Here is a 21,606-nt window from a genome sequence, read left to right on the forward strand (position 1 = left end):
TACATATACATTGAATTAACTGAATCTACGAAAATACAACCCATACAAATTATGTTTATGTGTAACAGTTATATCACAATAATCTGAAGATTTTTAATAATTCAAAAAAAAACTTTTTGTTTGCCAAGATTCAGAAAGATATGTTTGAAGATTGTTTTAAATTTTTGTTTATTTGTTTAAAGTTATTTAGAGAAAATTCATATAACATTTTAGATATAATATAGATAAAGATTATTTTCTTAAATTGTGCCAAAGATAATTTTTAAATTTAATATCTGCTTAATGAATTCTGAGAAACAAACGTGTATTAATGGAACATTTCCATAGAAATCCAATACTCTAAATATGATATGTCACTGAATTAATGGATATGGAAGACGTTCTACTTTCATAGAGTTTTAATTCAGCTGTGATGTGATATATTATATTATTAGAGTTATTTAGACTCTATGGAGTTTATAAACTATAAACAACGTTGACACAAAGTTGATACTTTGATTCTAATGTGAACATTTAGTCACATTTAGTGCTAAAATATGGAAGCACAAATCAGTTTTTCTATATAATAATCTAAGCTGAAGTTACCTGATCTAAACAATTATTTAGAATTAATTATTCTTTAGCTTCAATCTTTTTTCTTTTGGTTCGCTTTCAATTGATAGTACAACGCATTGGTGATTAAAAAGAAAAGATTTTTTTTTGCCTTTTTTTACGAATTTACGGTTTAAAGATAAGTATAAAGTTGTTCCCATATTTGCAGAAATTTAAATCTGACAAAACAGTTCTAAAATAGTCAAGAAAATTGCCTACTATGAGATAATTTTATAATAATAATAATAATAATAACATTCGTTTACATAGATTAGTAAATATGATTTTTTTTATTTTTGAAGAAATATTCTCATTTTAGGCATATTTCTATAATTTAAAATGAAATTTATATACGTATATATACATATTTAATTAAGAAATAAAATAAAAATAAATATATACGAGATAAATGCATATTTACTTTAATCATCAATCATGTTTTATGAAAATCACCCCTCATAATTCTGTAGAAAGTCTTTTTGAATTGCTGATTGGCCATAGCGTAACAAAATGGATTTATGGGACTATTGGCGTAACATAAAAAGTAAGTGAAATAGAAAAGATGATGGTTTACACATCCATTTGGATCTGTACAAAATCCCTGTACCAATGCTAGAATGTGATATGGTGTCCAACATAATACAAATGCTCCCAAAATAAAAGAGATTGTCCTCAATGCTTTTCTGGCACGATTCTCCGATTTCGACTTTTGTCTTCTCTCTCCTCGTTTCTTTTTTCGACTGTTTTTTATTTTCTTTCCCAGAGAACTAACTAATGTCCTTCTGGACTGCAAGTAATCTTTAGCAAAGGGCACTGTTTCGGGATCGACCGTCGATAGCTTCTCGTTTGGTTTAGCTAATCTGATAACCGCTCTGGTTCCCTTTTCGGTGGTATCAACGATGCTATTTCTTTTCTGATGAAGATCGCTATCTTTCAACGCTTTCGTCGACGAAGAGTGCTCGCCTGACTGAGAAGTACCAATTAACATCGTACCGTAAGTAGAAGTTTGAAGTGATGGATTCTTATCAGCGGGAATGGTAGACGAGTCGGATGTGCGATCGATACACGACTTTATTTGTAAAGAATTAGGTGGAGTTGGTTTATCCTGAGTTGCTGCATCTAATGTATTTGGTATGTTAACTGTATTTTGTGTTTTCTCTTCTACGTCCATTAAGTTTTGCACCGGTCGGGGGATAGCTATAGTTTTGAATGGGTCCACTGGCGATCTAGAAGGTGCTCTTGGTGGAGGATTAAGTTTTGGTATTGGTTCACCCGTAACGGGTGATGTGGCAGAAGGTGACTTGGAAAATTTGGGTTTTTTTGTTTTAGTTTTTGTTTTGCGCTCTTTTTTCACGGATTCTTTCTCGTGTATTGTATCGTCGTCGGAATCAAAAACAGGACTACTCGAATTATCATTGTCTTCACTATTTTTCTTTGAAGAAAAGCTTGTTGTTTCCGTAATAGCTTTATTAGTAAGTAGTTTATCAGTTGAATCTAATCCCGAATTTTCTTGTCTGTCAGGTTGTATAGAAAGAGTGAGTGCTTCACCACCATCTACGAGAGAAACGGAGGATGCTTCCTTGCACGATGCAGATTTAGGCTTTTCTAACTTTAACAATACACTTTGAGTATTTTTTGAACTTTCTTTTTTTTGATCGACGGTATTTTTACTAAGAGCAACTAAAGATTGCATTTTTCTTTGTTTAGCTTCCGCTCTCTTATGCATATCGCTGGCTGTTTTATAAATCCCACCGTATAAAACAATCAAAACTACTAACGTAGCGTAAAAATAACCAAATATAAGTGACGTATTAAACACTGGATCCTTCAAAAATTGCACAGCACATTCTCCGGGTGCTAAATCTCTATATCCGATAAAATGTTCCCATCCCATAACACTGATAAAAAATACTAACGATGGTATTATCCACGTTATCACTAATAAAAACATAACTTTAGTTTTCGTTCTCCAGCTTCTATACTTTGTTGCTATTTTAACAGAACAATAGCGATCTATGGTAATTAAAAGTACGGTATAAATAGACACAAGACAAACAGTATGATCTGTTGCTAGCCACAGATCACATATGATTGGTCCTAATTCCCATCTACCGGCTAAAACATACACAGCATAAAACGGCATAGAAATAAGTCCAATAAGAAGATCCGAAAGCGCTAGAGAGCCAATAAAGTAATTACTTGGCTGACGTATAGCACGTTCCACAATAAAAGCAGCCAGCACTAGAATATTCCCAGCAACTGTTAATATAACACAAATTCCAATAAGAATACCAATAACCACCGTCTGCCATAGATTAAATGGCATTGTCCATTGACCTTCAATACGTCCTTCATTTTGCAGAGTAACGTTGCACGTAAGTGTACTATTGTAAGATGTAATATTATTGCAAATCACTTTACCAACTTTCAGAGTGCTATTGGGTACTTCTACCCAACTTACATTGGGTTCAATCATTTTTTCCCAAAGTACGTATACTTCGTCCGTAGTGCTTTCTTTTGAATTTTCTGTTGGAAAAATCATATCACTGCAGTAAAAATGCGTTTATTTTTTGTCCAAATTCATGAAATTCTTCTCGAAATTTTCTTCTTTATCTTCAACTTCTCATAATGATCAAGAATCTATCCCCTGTACAGAAAAATGTTTCAATTACTATAATTATATCTTACATTAAAATGAAAATGCATTAAATATTAAAATATATATATCACATAAAATTTAATTTAATCTACAATGAATTTTAACTAATTTCAACCTGAGATTTAACAGTAAGAAGTATTATTCAGTAATTCGTAATTAGTTCAAAAGGTGGAAATAAGCGTAGTAATACTCCCCATTTAATTATCGCTTCACTTACAGGCCCATTATTTTAACTGAAGTAACCTTTAATTACCATGCAGGTAATTAATTAAAAATCAGATAAAACATTCCTATTAAAGTTCATAAGTTTAAGATAAGTAACAATTTTACAGCGATATAATACAATAATTCGTACATAAAACAATCAGAAAGATATACATCAATAAATCTAATTGTTTAAAGAGAAATGCATATGCAATCTTTAAATGATATATAAATCTTTAAGTAGAATTTTCAAAAGTCTGTACATAAATAAAAGAAATTAAAATATTTTAATAAAAACAAGGATATATAAACTAAAGAAATTAAATCTGGAATAAATAAATATTTAAATGAAATAAATTTTTAAAGATAAAATTACTTAAAACAGTAGATTTAAACGGAGAAAGAAAAACGTTATCAAAATAAATTAACATTTTAAAATATAGAATATAAAATATGATATAAGAAGTATAGATTATATCCTGCATTTGAAGGAAGAGTAAACATTTAAATAAAATAAATTGATATATAGAAGATAATATATATTACTATAAAATATTTTAACACAACGTGTAGAATTTAATCATAAAATATCCAAAATTAAAATAAATAGCACAAAGGAGAAAATAGAAAAAGATGGATAGAAGCATAAACGTATAAGAAAAGTCGATATTTTAAAAAAAAAATTAATCAGAAGAATGTACAGTCTTGTTTTATAAAAGGAATAATCATATATCAATTTAACAGTAGACATTTTAAAAAGAAAGTGCTAAAAATCTAAACATAAATGTTAACATTTCAGTAGATAAAATACAGATAAGATTAAACTGAAGAAATATATCTAGTGATAGAAATTGATAATTTAGATAACAGTTTACATGGCATAAAAGAATATATTTAAACGAAAGAAATAATATACCAGAAGCTGACTTATACAGGATATAAAATGTTTTAAAAACAAATGAAATATTTAACAAAGTATGTTGACATTTAAAATAGCAACATCCTACCGAATCGCCCAAAAGAAGAAATAAGCATTTTAACAAAAAAATATTTTATTACGTTATAAACTTATAACGTAGAATATTTTAAAATAACAAAATTAAATATTTATAAACGAAAGTGTAGTTATAATGAATTCTTTTTTTATCCCAGGAATTTATTTTCTTGCTTCTATTTACAGCTGACGTTCAATCTTCAATCTAAGTTAAGCTTTATCTGGATTACACGAACGAACTGTCGAAGATTTCATCTACAGATTGGAATATTATTCAACGAAAATAGAATTTCTATTAACCTAAACATACAAAAGTTTCATTTAATTTTCTTCTTATTGTTTTACCGCAAATAAATTTCAAAATCACGTTTATAAAACTTCGCAATAGCAAAATTACTATACAGGCCCTATATATTTTGGATTTAAATAAAATAAAATAATTTAAAAATCGATCAAACATAAAAGAATAAATAAAATAAGCATCTACTTAAATTTAAAAAAAAATTATTTATTTAATATCTTCCTTTTTAAGGCAGACTCTCTTCTTAAATTATATGGTAATGCACTGAACATTTTATGAGTTAATTTTAGTAAATATTTACTTTAATAATAACAATAACAAATATATAATAATACACTTTTCGTTTAAATTATTAAATTATTATAAAATTTTAAAATAATAATTGGTTAAATATATTTAAACTATATTATTACTATTTGTAAATAACAATAAAAACGTTTAAATGTTATTTAATATTAAATTATTGCTAAAAATAATCCGTATAAAATAGTTTTTAAAATTAAAAAATTTCGTTTTTATCGACTCTTTAATATTTATTAAAATTTAAATAATATTTCTATAAATGTTTGCAATATAAAAGAAATGTTTGGGGAAATTTTTAAGAAAAGGAGAATACATTAACGTTTATAGAATTGTGTTTTTTTAATTAAAATATTAAGCAGATTTTATTATTAATGCTTCCATTGAGCCCATAATATGTTTATTTAATAATCGTACTATAAATTTATAATAATATCACTTAAATATTTTACAGAATAAATATAACATCTAAACATAGTCCTTACTGTGAAATATTGATTATCCAATTTTATTCTAAACAGCTTATACATCATTTCAAGACATTCATTATTCATTTTTGTTGCTTAAGACATGCTCCTAATCATTATTAAACTTAACATAAACAAGTTTAAGCTTAATTGTTATTAATTAAACTTAATAATTCCATTTAAGAGTAACAATTTACGAATTTCGAATTGATAGTCTTCAAAAATCGAAACTTTATTTAAAGATTACAATAAAAATCATATTATTTTTATTAGCTCTTATTTAATATAAAATTAAAAAATTTAGAAAATATATAATTTTATTATTATTTTTTTTATAATCTGATATTATTACAGAAATGCTCTGTTTTATTCCATTTCCCTTATAATAAATGAGATTCTAAATATGTATATGTTTGTTTCATATATTATAAAGTAATTTAAAGTATTTTATAAATTTAAAACTAATTTTTTTAAATATATCTTTGACAATTTTTGTAAAATTTTTACGTTAATTTACATATTACTTGAAACAATTAACTAATACCATTACATTGTTAAACGAAAACTATCCAAAGTATTCTCTCTGTCGTTTTAATTACATTTTTGCATTTTTAATGGTAATAAAATGATTAATAATTAAAATTTCCTAACGCTTTTATTGGTTAATTAACAAATAAGTCAAATTATTTAACGACTAGAAGAGTCAGATCATCCGCAAAACTTCTCTTCTATTTCTTAAAGGCCATTGCAATGCTGTAGATCAGCGCCTAATTTTAACAATCTCATTAAATGTATGACGTAATATTTATTAAATTCTAGATTAACAACTTTATTAAAATTAAACATAAGTCTTCTGAGACTTAAATTTAATTTGTAAGCAATAAATCGAGTTTAATTGTGTCTGTAACAAAAATGTACATCTTTGAAAAGATATTAAATTATCCATTCAAAGTAATCTTTATACCATAGAATAATCAGCAATATATTTAAAATTAACTTATTTTATTAAAATAAAAACAAGCCTCTAAAAGTTAAAATTGATTTTTCAGTTTCCATTTTTCGTTTACAACAAAAAATGAAGAGGGTGCATTTATACAAGAGAAGGGGAAAAAAGTACAAAGATTTTTATATACTATAAATAAATATAATGAAGTTTGGCTTAATTTTAATTAAATGAACAGGTTGTCAAACACGATACTTGTTCACATTCTTCATTTGTTTGACGTTAACACGCAAATAACTCAGTCTAGTTGACAACACCGAATATTAATGCTTCATAGCAGTTTTTACTAAACCGAAATGATATGTAGAAAAAAGAAATAAATTATAGTTTAAATTTATATCAAAAATTATTTATTTTCTAGAGAATAGCGTGACTATAATACTGTTGTCTACACGAATCTTTATACCTCTTATTACTTGATTTATGTCAATACAACTTCCGCGATTTTAATATATGTCGTTAATAATTTCATTAATCTTTCGAAAGGAATTTAATATGTCGAAAAGTCCTCCAAGAAGTAAATGATTATACCTGTAACAATAACAGTACTTGAAAAATAATTCATTCGTAACATTATACTCTTGAATTATAACTTGTAATTATGAATTCCCCGATTGTAATTTTCTTTTCACTGCTTTACAGATTTAATAATAAAACAATAAATTTTATCTTTTAATTAAGATTTCGTTTTATTTTAAAGTCAATTTAGAATGAATTATTTTTCAAATAAAGAAGAGTAAAAGAATGCTTTATATTTTATTATGATTTTCTAATAGTAAGTTTTAACCGAATTGATTAAAGAAACGTTTAATTATAATAAAGAAAATAGTTACGCAACTTATTATTCTATCACAATTTTTCTTCTACATGTCTATCTGATTATTTAAGAATATTCTAAAGAGATATTATTATTTTTTAAAGGTATGTAAATAAAAGTACAATTAAAAATAGAATATATGAACAGGATATAATTATAATCGTCTTAGTTTTATAATTAGCTAAAAGTTTTGCTCTTGGTTTAGTTTGGGAATACATAGGCTAAATATAATTATTATTGGATATTAATAATACATATTCCTCACTGAATTATACGTATTATATTTAATATTACATTATTAATTTTGAACAAAAAAGAAATCTCTAATTTTAATAATTATTCTATTTTTTGCCTTGAAAAGATGTATTTCTTTAATTTTACACAGCACAAAAGTGAAAAATAAGATTTTAATTACTCTTGTTAAAGATAAAATATAAAAGTTTTCGTGATGTGCTGTTTTTTTAAACATGTAAAAATGCGGAATTAAATAAAGAAGTAGTGATTAAAGGTATAAAATTACATCTTGACCCTTCATTAATAGGAAATGATGTGCCCACTTTAATATTAACTGTCATCAAATAGCCACATCCTACAGATGAAGATAGGTTAAATGATGTAAATAGATAATTAATTAAGTAATTACTTAGTAATTAAATCAGATCATAATTTTAGAAATTATGTTCTTGTATTTCAAGTATACTGTATTTTGTTCTGACCACACCCAATATATAGTGCAATATCAAAGTTATTTCAATGTTGTGAAGTGCAATTAAGTTGTTACATGGACAAGGAAATCGTGTCGAAATACAGAGTGACATAAATGTGATCCACACTAAAATCAAATAAGAAATAATGTTGACATTTTTTTAAATGTTTCAGAATATTAACTTAATTATAACACTATATTAAAAATCTAATTCATTCTAAATTATTTAAATCGTTAATTTATGGAATTTCAAATATTAAATTAGGAATTTAATGACCTTAAAACTAATTTACAATATACAGTGAAGCGTCGAAATACGGATTCGGCCGTCGAAAAATGGATATTAACTCCTTTCAATGATGATTTCGTTGATTCCCAACACTCTCATAATTCGTATTTTTTAAATTTTTAAATCGATTAGCGTATTTTTTGTTTAAACATAGTAATTCTGTAAATTATATTTTGAATCTTTGTTTGTAATCCAACATTCCTTGTGAGATACTTGGCTGTAACTTGGCACATCTAAACTTGATTTACTGTGTATTTGGAGTTTACAGTGATGAAAATGCTAATTTGCACGTATATTTGAAAATTCGGACCGGGTTCGGCCCCAATTAGTTTGGATTTCCGACGCTTCACTGTATTTATGTATGCCTAAACGATTGCTGAAGTGTAATGTTACGTGTAAATGAACTGTAATTCGTTTAGACATAACATTACAAATTTCTGGCATATTTAACTATAAAATATTAAGGTTATTTTATTGACTTAACTACTATTAAACTATGTAAATTACAATACATTAATGTTAATTATGCATAAAACAATTAAACAGCATAACTGATAAACTAATGCAATGACTTAAATCTCGATAATAGCATAATAAATCATTAAAACTTATAATCATTTAAATATAAGAATTAATCAAAGGACAGAATTCACAATGCACAGAATGCTTTTAAAAGTTTTAAAGTTTAATTTTTAAATGTTTATTTCGCGTATAATGCTAATATAATATTAGATATACTCTCATGTTTATAAATAAATATTATTCTATACTTTTTTCAATAGAATATACCTTTCAGGTGCTGATACAGTACTTTTCATTTCAATGTACAGTATAAATATATTCTGAAAGTTGTAAAAAAATTTATATCAAGAAACTTTGAAAGTTTACAAAAATAAAAAATGCACATCTGCATTTTCTTTAAAACATAATTTACTGCGTTGTCTCTTCAAGTCAATACATTATCTGAATACACTTTTTTTTATAGAATAAATCCTTTCTTAGCTCTTAAAATATATTAAAATCAAAAATGATATTTCTGGTAATTATAAATTAAAATTGTAAACGATATATTAATGTATTTTATAGAAATTTAACAAAATAAAAGTCGATACGTCGCTAAATTTACCTTATAAATATGCTTTTCTTGGTAAATGAATTATAATTGAAATTATAGAAGAAAGTTAACATTATACCTTCGAGAGTACAATAACAAATATACTGATTTTATATAACATAATTTAAAATTTCTAGAAAAATTTATTTCGATTTAATATTATATAAGTTTATAATTAAATGTTATATAAGTTTGCGCAGAAAATCAATCGATAGTTCTGTAAATATTCCAAGATATTTTCTAACATATTATAAATTTTTATAATAAAAATCTTTAAATTCGATTCAGTATTATTATTAAATAAATTTATATATTTTTTAAAATATATATTTAATTATGCGAGTTTTACAATGCAAATTTAACGTTTTTGTATTGCATATAATATCCGTTTTGCAAAGCATTTCTATCAGTGTTAGTCAAGCTTGTATTAACACAAAACAAATTTTCTGTTTGGAATAAAGTGATACGGTGACAGATCTAGTTTACAAACCTTTTCTACCAAATCAAACAATGTGTAAGTAATATAAAAGTGTTACGCCATTCGATCTGAATAGTCTTTTCAACAGTACTATGTATACTGCGATAAGAATGTAGCCTTGTTTACATATAGAGTAACAAGCAAAACTTAGAGGAACAGAGAAAATTGACACTATTTTTTCTACTTTAACCTAATTGACTGCTTTCTTGGCAAAGTAGTTATAATAAAAACATATTTTCAGAAATATTCCACGATGTTTCTTCAATGCCTAAATCATATAAATTTACACCAGAGTATAAAACTTTATGATATTTTTTAAATAATAAAAACCATCGTTTAACAGTTTTTCTCAGTTAAATTACAATTTTCCTCGGGATTTATTGTAATTAAACTGTATAAAAATATTGAATATTTCAGAGATTTAATTCTATACTATTTCTGAAAAATACAGATATAATACTAAGAATGTGGTTATTTAAAAATTATACACGACAAAGCCATCTTATATACTGAAAACATTAAATAACGAGTAATACGAGTAATGATTAACAAGAGAATTTAGGCACGACTACGACCTTCTAAAATTAGCTATTAGTAATAGAAATTACGAATTATTGCATTATAATAAAGAACAAAAAGAAATATCGGTTGTTTAACTATGAAATAATTAAATTTTCGTAGAAAACGACGCGGTAACGTTTTGCATTAAGTAGACAATTGATTTTAACACTTAAGTGAATTTTCTTCTATCTTTGTAGCTGTAAACATCTTTGTCAACTTAATTGTTTCTTCAATAAGATACGCTTTTAAATATTCAAATAAATGTTCTCTTTTATTATATATTTGCTAATTTAATATCTATTAATACATATTTTATAGCAATCGAAGTTATATTTATTCATAATTCATTATTTAGCTACCTTGCTACCTCACAACTCTCACACAATGTAATAAAATGGGTGTTAAATATTTAATATTTGAATTGTTTTTAAATATAACAATTTTCAATTTTAATTTTAATAAGCTTGCTAACTATTACAATTAATGAGAAAAATTCATAAATAAAATATAAAATATAAAACACAAACCAATTAAAACTGTTTTTAAATATTTAAATAAGATAGTTTTAATCTTAATTAGAAGTTACATAATAAATGAAGTCGTAATCATTTACCATTAAAATCATTATAAACAAATCAATTATTTATATATTAAATCTTCTCTTAAAAACCTTTAAGATTTTTCATTCTTATTTATTTCTTTTTATTTTACAAAACATTAAATTACAGTTTAGTGAATCTTTAACAGCAAAAGCCAAGGCATCGAGGGGAATATTTAAAATTGCACTGATCATGGAAAAAAATCTAATAGTCGTTTTAGTTATTAAATTAATAACCTTCTTAAATAATTTCATGAAAGTAACGTAATTTCTTCATTAATGTAATTCTCATAAATGCAATAAACTTTGGAATTAGATTTATGAGCTAATTCATTTTCTTAACGTTATTTAATTAATTTGAATTTTATGCGATAGAAAACTTTTAGATTATAAATTTGATCGAAATCTTATTTATTTTTTCTTCTTCGATCGTAGTTTTTATTCAATGCATTTTCCATTTACGATGATTTATTTTTATGTTTATATGATTTATGTATGATCAGTAATATCGTAACCGTTTTAAACTTATCGTTCTGTAATAAATATTAAAAGAAAAAAAAATAATAACAAATAAAGTTTGAATAAAATCGTAAAAGGTGACTCAAGTCATAAATTGTAATGATTTAATCATTAGGTTTATAGACAAGATACAACTATTTAATCGTTGGTTTGAATAAATTTTAAGTAAATTAAATTACATTTTAACTGATTGAAATATATACAATAATACTTTTTGGTAGTAAATGCATCGAATATCATTGCAGTTTTGTCTTGTTCAATATAGATTTGATCTTTTGGACAGTGCAGTGGACCTCTTTCAAGAAAGTTTTGTCGATGAAACAGTAAAGACGAGAAACAAATAGTAACCTGAGGCTGTAGCGGCTGTAGTTGACAGCCTCTTGTATCCTTCGAAAGTTGATGACAGTGACCTTACAGGACAATTCTACCTCTTCACCCATTGACTAAACATGGGCTTCGCCTTTAAAGCTTGATTCCATTTCGTCTCGTTTCCAAATAAAAGAATTTTTATATCACAGGTAATTAATGAATACTTCTTTATAATATTTTAGTTTATTAAATAATATTTTCATCGCTAAGTAGTAATAACAGTAACAATTAAATAAGAATGTTTATTTTTATAAAATAAATATAAAAACGTTGCTAAATTAACGGTTCGTTTTAAAATTAGGTATTTGCTTTTCTCATATATAAAATCTTAAATTTTTTTCTTAAACTGTTATTCGTGTTTAAAGAAAAATCTTTAATTTTGTTAAAGTCTGTGAATTATAATTTAAGTAGAAAGTAAATGCATCAAATTTCGAATACAAAGTTAAAATGATAATTACTGGAGCTTTGTTTGATTTTACTAAAGAGAACTATTACATTGTCATGTTTGAATTGTATATTGCCACTACTATTGAACCACGGTTTAAGTTGTCATTAACGAGTTGGTCGATTCTAGATATAGTTAAAGCAAGAAAAAATTTAGTTTTTATTGGCAATAAAATTTTATTTTTATTTTTAAATAATATATATATATATATAATATTAAACTTTACAATTTAAATCGTATTCTACGTTTTTGAAGAACAGCATCATATACAATTTAAAATATTCGTAAATGAAGTGGAGATCATTAAAACAAGCAGAACTAATTAATTTAGCTTAAAAATATTAATTTTTTACATTTACATAAAATGCAAAATTTCATATTTAATTTATAATATAAATATAATATATGTTCATACTCTTAAAATTGGTTTTTTTTTTGGAGATGAGGAGACTATTTCTATTGCTCTAGTCTTAGAATTGTTAAATATCAAATGAATGAAAAAAAATAAAATTAAACATAAAAATTTAAATGAGTGTTTGGTTAGATATGTGAAAATAAGAATAAAGTTATTCGTACATCTTCCATGAATAATTTTGTAAAATTATTCATGGAAGATATTTGTGATGTTCACAAATGAATGAGCGTATTTTTATGAAAATTAGAAATAAACACATTTTTAATTAATATAATAAATAAAATTCAAAAAAATATTTGAAATATTTTAATATTCATAATTTAATTTGTAACAACGCGCTAATAAACACATGTACACTATTGATTAATATTTAACATACGTCAATCAATCAGCATTTAAAATGCTAATATAATTATAACGTTGTTAAATCATTCAAAATATTTTAATCATTATTTAAAGTACATAAAAATCTGTATAAAATTAATGCATTTCTATAATAGGTTAATTAATTTAAAAACTTTAAATAGTAGTTCTAAAGTCAATTTTTTTCTTAAATACAGTTTATGATTAAAGATTGTGAAGATCTGAAACCCACATCTTCACTTAAGAAAAGACAATTATGGCTAAGCTCTGTTGCACATTTGAAAAATAGGATAAATAAAATCTCATTTATTTTATACTATTTAATGTAATTCTAAATGTAGAAAACGAATTCAGCGTAGAATAGGATAGAAAGGATCAAACTGATAATATTTCTAGCTATAAATTTTTCCTGCTGGTAAGAATATTCAAAGCTGTGAAATTTATGAAATATTATTGAGAATATTATTATTTTATATAAATTAAATGTATCGTTAACAGATCTACTTCAAATAAATGTGAAATCTTCGAACCAACCCATCTTACTGTACTAAATAGGTTGCTATAGTGATAATCTACATCGTATAAATTATTACAATCATTACGATCGAATATAAACACGGAAACGATTTGCTTATGTTTATAAGGTGTATTGATAATTTATGAACTAACTAAATAGCATCATTTATCATTTATACGAACGCAATTTATGTCTATTTCCTTTCTTAATATATATATATATATATATATATAATTTTTAAGAGTTAAAACTCAATAAATAGTTAGTTATTTATGACTTTTTAAACGCTTAAATATAAAATATTAAGTAATTTAAGTTTTAAATAAATTTTTCTAGAAATTAAACTAGAAACAAATTAATAATAAATGAATAAAATTATAAATTCAGCTCCTTTTTTAAGCATCGCATAAATATGTAAATTATTTTCTCCTGAATTATTTTAAATTTTTCTAGTGAAAATGAAAAGTTTTCTATAATTTATTCAATTTCCTACTTTTCAATTGGCTTATTCGAATTTGAATTGACAAATTAGGATGAAAGAATATGTTCTAGAAAACTCGTATAGAACTTTTTAGCAAAGTTAAGGCGTGAATTATTCAGAAAGTTTTTAGGCGAAATACTTATAAAAAAATCTGGAGATGCTAAAAATGATTGCCTACTTTTTTTCAAATTTAAATTTAATGCATTCACTATTATTATTATTATCTTATTATATATTCTAAAATACTTTATTGAATCGTTCTAAACACAAAGATAAATTTCTTGGAGAACCAAATATATATATATATATACATATAAGTATATTCTAATCATATAAACCGATTCTCTTATTAAAGCATTGGGAACTTCAATCAATAAACTTAAAAGTGATCGAATTTTCTTGATGCAATTTTACTACTGAAGACAAATTTTCCATTACAAAAGTTTTGATCAAATAAATCGCATGAGGCTACACTTAATATTAAGAGGAAAGGGGCCTCTATCCAGCTTCATTTCTCTCTTTATAAATTGTATTTTACTATCCGAATGTTATGCAGAAAGAAATATAACATTAAAGTAAATATGCAATATTTATTGAAAAGTGGATGAACAAATAGGATTTAGTTTTCGTAAGCTAACCAACGTTATTGAACTGAGTAAGAGCATCTATATCTCTTATATTTTACTAACTATAAGTATGGAGAAGAGAGAAAATGTGATTTAGTTGGATCGACAAATTCGATTGTATCTAGAAAGATGTTAGTGAAAGTATAGCAAAAGTTGTAGAATAAATAATACCAAAAAACAAGAAGAAAGTACTGTACAAACCAAATACCGAACGAACCGAAGGCCTACTACATTACAATGTCATCATTAATCAATCTTTGAAGTTCACTTGAGTATCATTTCTTCAAAGATGATCTAACAAGAATATAGGGAATAGGTTCTATCCTCACGAAACTGAATATGATTAATATGGCATGCAATTTTAAAAATAAACACTATAAAGTCTAGTTAAATTTCAAGATAAAAATCAAAAAAAAATAAAAGATATAATTTACATTAAGTTAATCTATTATTTATATTTTAATATAGAATAAAGATAACGTTAATTTCTTTTTTTAAATTTTAACAAGGAACAAAAAGGAGTCAACTATAAATAAATACAGTTGAATAAGTATTGACACAAAAACTCTTTGCAATCGAAAATAAATCTGTAGGTGGGAATATGTAAATATGTACACGTCTTCAATTCTGATTGATTGAATGCACCACTCTTAAAATTAGGTCTTTGAAAAATATTTCACTTCTTGGTTGCAACTAAAGTGTTGGGAAATTTACGCCAAACCTATTTCACCTATAGACTGTCGGATAAAAGGAAAAAAGTCATTTGCTTTCGTCTTTGGAAAATTTTGATTGAAATATGTTGACTGTTAAAATAAACGCTTTCAGATAAATAAAAGATTTTTCGGTTGAAAATTGTTTTTTTATATACTTTTTCTAAGATTAATAAGATTTTCACCAAAGTATACTGATTTAATTAATTATTTTTACTTATCTTAGACAAAATTCCCATTCGGAATAAAAATACAAATTAAACATTAATATAATTATATAAGGCTTGTTTTGAATAGTTAAACAGCTAAAACTAGCAAACATTTACGATATTTTATATTCAAAAACAAATGTCTAATATTAATAAACTGACTTTAATCTTATTAATATATAATGAAAATATCTGAAATTTATTTTATAAAATTAGAATATATTAATGTTTTTAATATTTTCAATAATAAAAGTATTTATAGAATTTGATAAAAACAAGGAGAAACAGATTAAGAAAGATAATATATTAGATTTACAGATGATGACAATGATCTTTTATCACGACTGAGTATGAACATAAACAAAAAGGGAAAAGTAATGAATTAACAGTGAAAACAGATTGATGATGACTTATATTTACGAAATATTACAATATTTATATATTATGATTGTTTTCATTTCAAAATTAAAACTTATAATGTGATTATTTTACGACAATATTTTCAAATTTTATAATTTATTATAAAAATTCTATTTATATTACTAAATGTTTTCAAGTTCTTAAAGTTTTTGTTTTCATTATCAAATTTTACAGAAAAACTAATATAAAATGTAAGAAATCAAGTTCGCAAAGAAGATATTTGCCAAAGTAATTCACAACCGGTGACAAGATAAAGTTTGGATACAGTTTTTTTTTTTTTTCATTGCAAGTTTACTTGCATTGAGATGCTAAAGAGATAAGTTTAGAAGATCGTTCAACCTCATCAACGTTTTCCTGTTCTTTGTTTGTATAATTCATTACTTTTTAATCTTTTGTTCCGTTTGCATTATTTAAATTAAATAGCAAACTAAACAAAATTTACCTAAATTTATCTTTAAAGCAGAAAATTTAACATTAAATATGTCACGCTTTAATATTTATGAGTAATTTAATAAATTTAATTTGATAACATCTCAATAAATTCAGTTAATTGCAAAACCGTGAAATTCTTTAATATATACTATAAGTATGCTTTTATAATCGTATCTATTTTATGCTCAAATTCATAATAATTAGCCTATTTAACATATTTCGATATAAGTTAATTGATGATACAACTGTAGAAGTTAATGTCGAGTCCTGCTTTATAAATCTTGAATTGTAATGTCGTTTTATCTGCACGCAAATATATATTATTGCCACTTTTATATTTTATTGCATCAATAATTTTAAGGTCATTCAACAATTATTATTCGTAGATAATAAGTAAAGTTTATAATATATTTTATAAAAAATTTGCATACTTAACAATATATATAAAGACCGATATTAATTTACCTTAAAATGATTTTTACTGGAAAACTGTGTAAAATAGAGGTAAATAAAATAATTTATAAAGTTAAAAACAAAAGCTGTTTATTACCACAAATAAGAAAAGAGATATTTAGCAGATAAAATAGAAAGAATGGTAGGATTATTTGTTGTAGGTTTATTCAGGAGAAATTTTTATGAGCGTGAGAAAAGATCGTTTTATTGACGATTAACTGTTTCCTAAAAAAAACTATATAAAATAAAATAAGGTCTATAGAGTGCTAACCTGCAGGCTAGAAGTCAGACGGAGTGATAAACCTGTAGGGAATAGGAAACCTAATTGGATGTTTCGTGAACTAAAATGATATAAATAGTATCTTCTATTAAAACTCTAATTGGAAAGAAAACTAATGGTTGCTATCGTACGTGATTTTAAGTTTTTCACTTAACACAATTTACTTTTATAAGTTAAATATGAATTTAAATCATCTATTATGGGACACATATGGTAGCTAAATGAATAATTTCCAAACAATTTACGCATTTTAAAATTTACTGCATTCGTTAATGCCTGTTACAAATAGCTCGCTCACTTTGCAAAAATTAACATCTTATTTGATAATAAGTTTAAAAAAATTCTTATTAAAAATCCAAATTTTTATTAACTATATGACTATATTGTTATATTAAAAATTGAGTTTAGATTGCTTTGTAACCTACAATTTTTCAAAGAAGCTACTCGAAGTGTTCTCGAAATGATATAGAAACAATGGACTAAAGTGTGAATCTCAAAGAAAACAATCTCTTCGACTTAATAACCTTCGATCGAAAAGAAATTAATGATTTGTATTAAACATAAATTGCATCTAAATTGTTTTTGTGGAAAGATTGGACTTATATTAAGGTATGAGCATTCATAAATGCGTCCGGACTGTCTATCCATTTTTTCGACTTACATCTGTACAACAACTGTCATTTATAAATTGAACATCATAACCGATTGACATGTTGTTATAAAGCATAAACACCTATTTATAACGAAATGGCATATAATTACCAAAGCTACATGAAAGTTATAATGAGTCTGTTTATTCCTATATTACGATATTTAACACAATATTACGCATGCTAAATTACTTAATGCATGCAAGTTAAACGAGAATACTGTACTATATTATCTCTAAACACATTACTAAATACGTTATACTAAAAAATAATAGCTAAATTAGTAGCAATAGGAATGTACTGTACAATTAATTCTAATTCTAAATTAAATATAATTTAGTAGGTCAATCTTTGTATATCACGCATAGAATATTCTATAGTAGAAAGTTTTATAAAACATTTTGTACCTGATGTTCCTATTAATATTTTAATATATAATATTTAGATTTAGGTTTTAAAATTTAGCGAAATTATCAAGTACAACATTATAATTTTTCCTATATATCAGTTAAAAGATTTAACTTAAAACTTTTTAATAAATAAGAAAAAAATAATGCTTAACTACAAACAAAATAGTAAATTTACTGCTACTTTTGATAACAGTTCTAAAAATTATACACTTAAACGTTTAATCAATAATTTATGGAATATTTTACAAGAAACAACGAATTCGTTTTCCAATTTTCTTCAGTTTAATATTACACAAAGAATTACATTAGATGGCATATTAAAAATTCATAAACAAAATTATTTAAAATAAAACTGGCAAAAAATAAAAAGTATATAAATAGATCTTTTTATAGTCTACAATTACTTAATAAAGCAATTCTATTTGATTTCAATACGAAAATCATTCTTTTAATATTATTTAATTACTTAAAAAATGTTGTATTGCTTGTATTTCAAATAAATAAGTAAATAAATAAAAACATTCAATTTATTTACTATAGAAAAATACTGTTTTGTTATACAATATAAAAAATATTAATTATAATTATTTAATGTTTTATAAATATATTTTCAACAAATTGATCAATTTAGATAATGCAGCGACATATCTATATTTGCATACATGCTAATATAATATGACATTATCTAATTTTGATTAGTTTCGCTGCAATAATAATTTGCTGCCTTCGCTGTCGATACAAAATTGCAATAAAGGAGCTTTGAATCCTGGCAACGGTTAAGGTTTCACAGAGTTATAACAGAATAGCTTTTGAGTCCCAACAACGTTTAAGGTTTCATAGAACTATAGTAGTAAAGCTCTGGATCTTTGTAACCTTTATAACTTTATAAACAAATAAATAGTTTCCTATATAACTTTGGCCTCCTCTCCATAGTAACTGCAGCATGTAATAAAATTATTTATAAAATTGCATAACATTCTTCAAATATTATTTACTCTTTTCAGTTTAGCTACGTAAGAAAATAAATATTTTTCCTTATTTTTTCAACGAAATAAATGATTGATATAGTGAAACCGATATAGTGCAACGTTACATATTTAAATGAATATTTATAAAAAGAAAATAATTCGATCTTTTAGGGATTATTTAAAGAAAAAAGGAGAAAAAAGAAAGAATAAATATTTAAAAAAAGTCGGTCTTCTTATTATTTCCTGTTGTAAAAAAAACGGATATTTTAAATTCCGTATCAAGTTAATCATATAAATAGGATTTTCGATCGACAAAGTTGTTTGAGTAAGAATGATTGAACACGAATAAAATTAAATTTTGACTATTATCGATAGAATTTAGCAACGTTACGTTTTTTTTTCTTCAAATAGATTTTGTCATTAACTTAAAACATTTTCTTGAATAGGATGTAAAAATTCATTTATTAAAAAATTTTTCATGGAGCTGAAAAAACATACGCTTTCTCCTTGTGTCCTGTGTTATTTTGTATAAATGTAAATAAAATAAATAAAAATAAAATTAAATGCTAAAATATATATAAGATTTTTAAAATTAATTAAAACTTACTTCTTAGATGATTACTTCAAACATTTTATTATTAAATTTATATTTGTGTAATAATTTAAATACAAGATTACAATTATGAATTTATTACTTTAAAGTATTACAAATATTTCAATATTAAGAAAATGTAAAAATTACACCGATAAAAAATAAAATTATCAATTTTCATTTACTATAATTCTTTAAATTTTAAATTAAAATACAATTTATTTTTTAAATTCTTGTCTTTTAATTAATATGTTTTATGTTTTCGTTCAAATATCTACATTACATTTGTTTCCATTTATATCATTAGATCTTTTATGGTGTTTTAATTACAGTAGTATTTAAACTAATTAAAAAAAGTAATTACTTTGTACAGAAAAAAAATATTATCTCAATATCGACTGAAAAATTTTATCCACAAATCTTCAATATTCTCTTTTATCAATAACGTTTACATAAGCTTCATAAAATATGCCTAATAATCATTATTTCATTATTTTAGATACGAAATTTTTTCTATGAATTAACTGTTATAAATACAGTGAAACCTCTAAACAACGGCCACTGCCAGGAACTAAAAAATGCTCGTTCTTTAGATATAATTTTGTATACATTTCAATAACAAACATTTCTGAGAAAAGGCCACAGTTTACAGATGAGATCGTTATTAAGAGGTAATTTTTATTGGATTGCAATTTCCAAAAATTGTAGACCTATAAATTCCTACTGTCATCTGCTTGTCTGTCCTTCCTTAATCTCGAGAACGGAGTTAGATAGGTGATAATTGAGATAGATGTGAAAAGCTTAGGGTCAGGAGTTCCTGATTAACTATTTATAAACATCTAATTTCGACTGTTATTTCAATTAAAATATTATCCTGAACGGAGTTAGATAAATGACCGGCGTGACTCCATGTTAACAGGAAAAGTGTGATGTACAGGGACAAGACATTACTAAAATTGAGAGCATTGTAAGATGTAACAATAAATAACCGCTCGTTAAATGTTCGATTTTAATTTAATATTTTATATTGAAATGTGAATATTATTGTTGTGGATTTATTGATCTTATCTGCGTATTATTTTACATCACCCACATTTACTTCGATCCTCAATAATTTATTTAATATAATCTTTTCGGTTAATGTAACCCTTGGTGCCAAAATGGCGGCTCGTCTCTGATTTCAGCAAGAAAACAGTGGGTCGCACGTTCTAACCTAACCTAACCTATTCTAATAATTTGGTTGCTAATAATTATGGTAATTTATTAGAATAGGTTAGGTTAGGTTAGAACGTGCAACCCACTGTTTCCTTGCTGGAATCAGAGACGAGCCGCCATCTTGGCACCAAGGGTTACATTAACCATCTTTTCTATAAATAATTTTGCATATATATACAATATGTATTAGTTATTATTATTGTACCATTAATAAAATTTATATATAAAATACTTCTATGGAAATACTTTTCAAATTTAATTAATTTTCATAGATTAGCTTAATCATGCCAATTTTTAATGTTTATAAAATTTTTGAATTGTATATAAATATTTTAATTTTTTAAATATATAATTCGTAATTAATTTAATAAGAGGCACAATTTATAAATTTGAATATATTTCAGAGATTCCGAAGATTCGAATCATTTTATTACAGCTCATTAGCTACTT

The 21,606-nt window shown here is 24.6% G+C and overlaps 1 protein-coding gene across 2 annotated transcripts in view; it reads right to left on the bottom strand.

The window, feature by feature from the left end:
• Positions 1 to 884: 884 nt before the first annotated feature.
• Positions 885 to 21,606, bottom strand: part of LOC136978822 (muscarinic acetylcholine receptor gar-2-like) — a 63,644-nt gene continuing 42,922 nt past the window's right edge. Inside the window, exons 1-2 of one of the 2 annotated variants that reach the window (XM_067274651.1) lie at positions 5,535 to 5,694; positions 885 to 3,238 (exon numbers count right to left, since the gene is read on the bottom strand). In XM_067274651.1, coding sequence (XP_067130752.1) covers positions 1,025 to 3,133 — 2,109 coding nt within the window. In that variant the 5' untranslated portion in view covers positions 3,134 to 3,238; positions 5,535 to 5,694 and the 3' untranslated portion in view covers positions 885 to 1,024. Of the gene's footprint in view, positions 3,239 to 5,534; positions 5,695 to 21,606 lie in introns of those variants that run through there. The other variant, XM_067274643.1, reaches the window with a different exon arrangement.

Source organism: Centruroides vittatus, unplaced genomic scaffold (genome assembly GCF_030686945.1).
Source record: "Centruroides vittatus isolate TY-2023 unplaced genomic scaffold, ASM3068694v2 contig_1154, whole genome shotgun sequence".
NCBI classification, from domain to species: Eukaryota; Metazoa; Arthropoda; class Arachnida; order Scorpiones; family Buthidae; genus Centruroides; species Centruroides vittatus.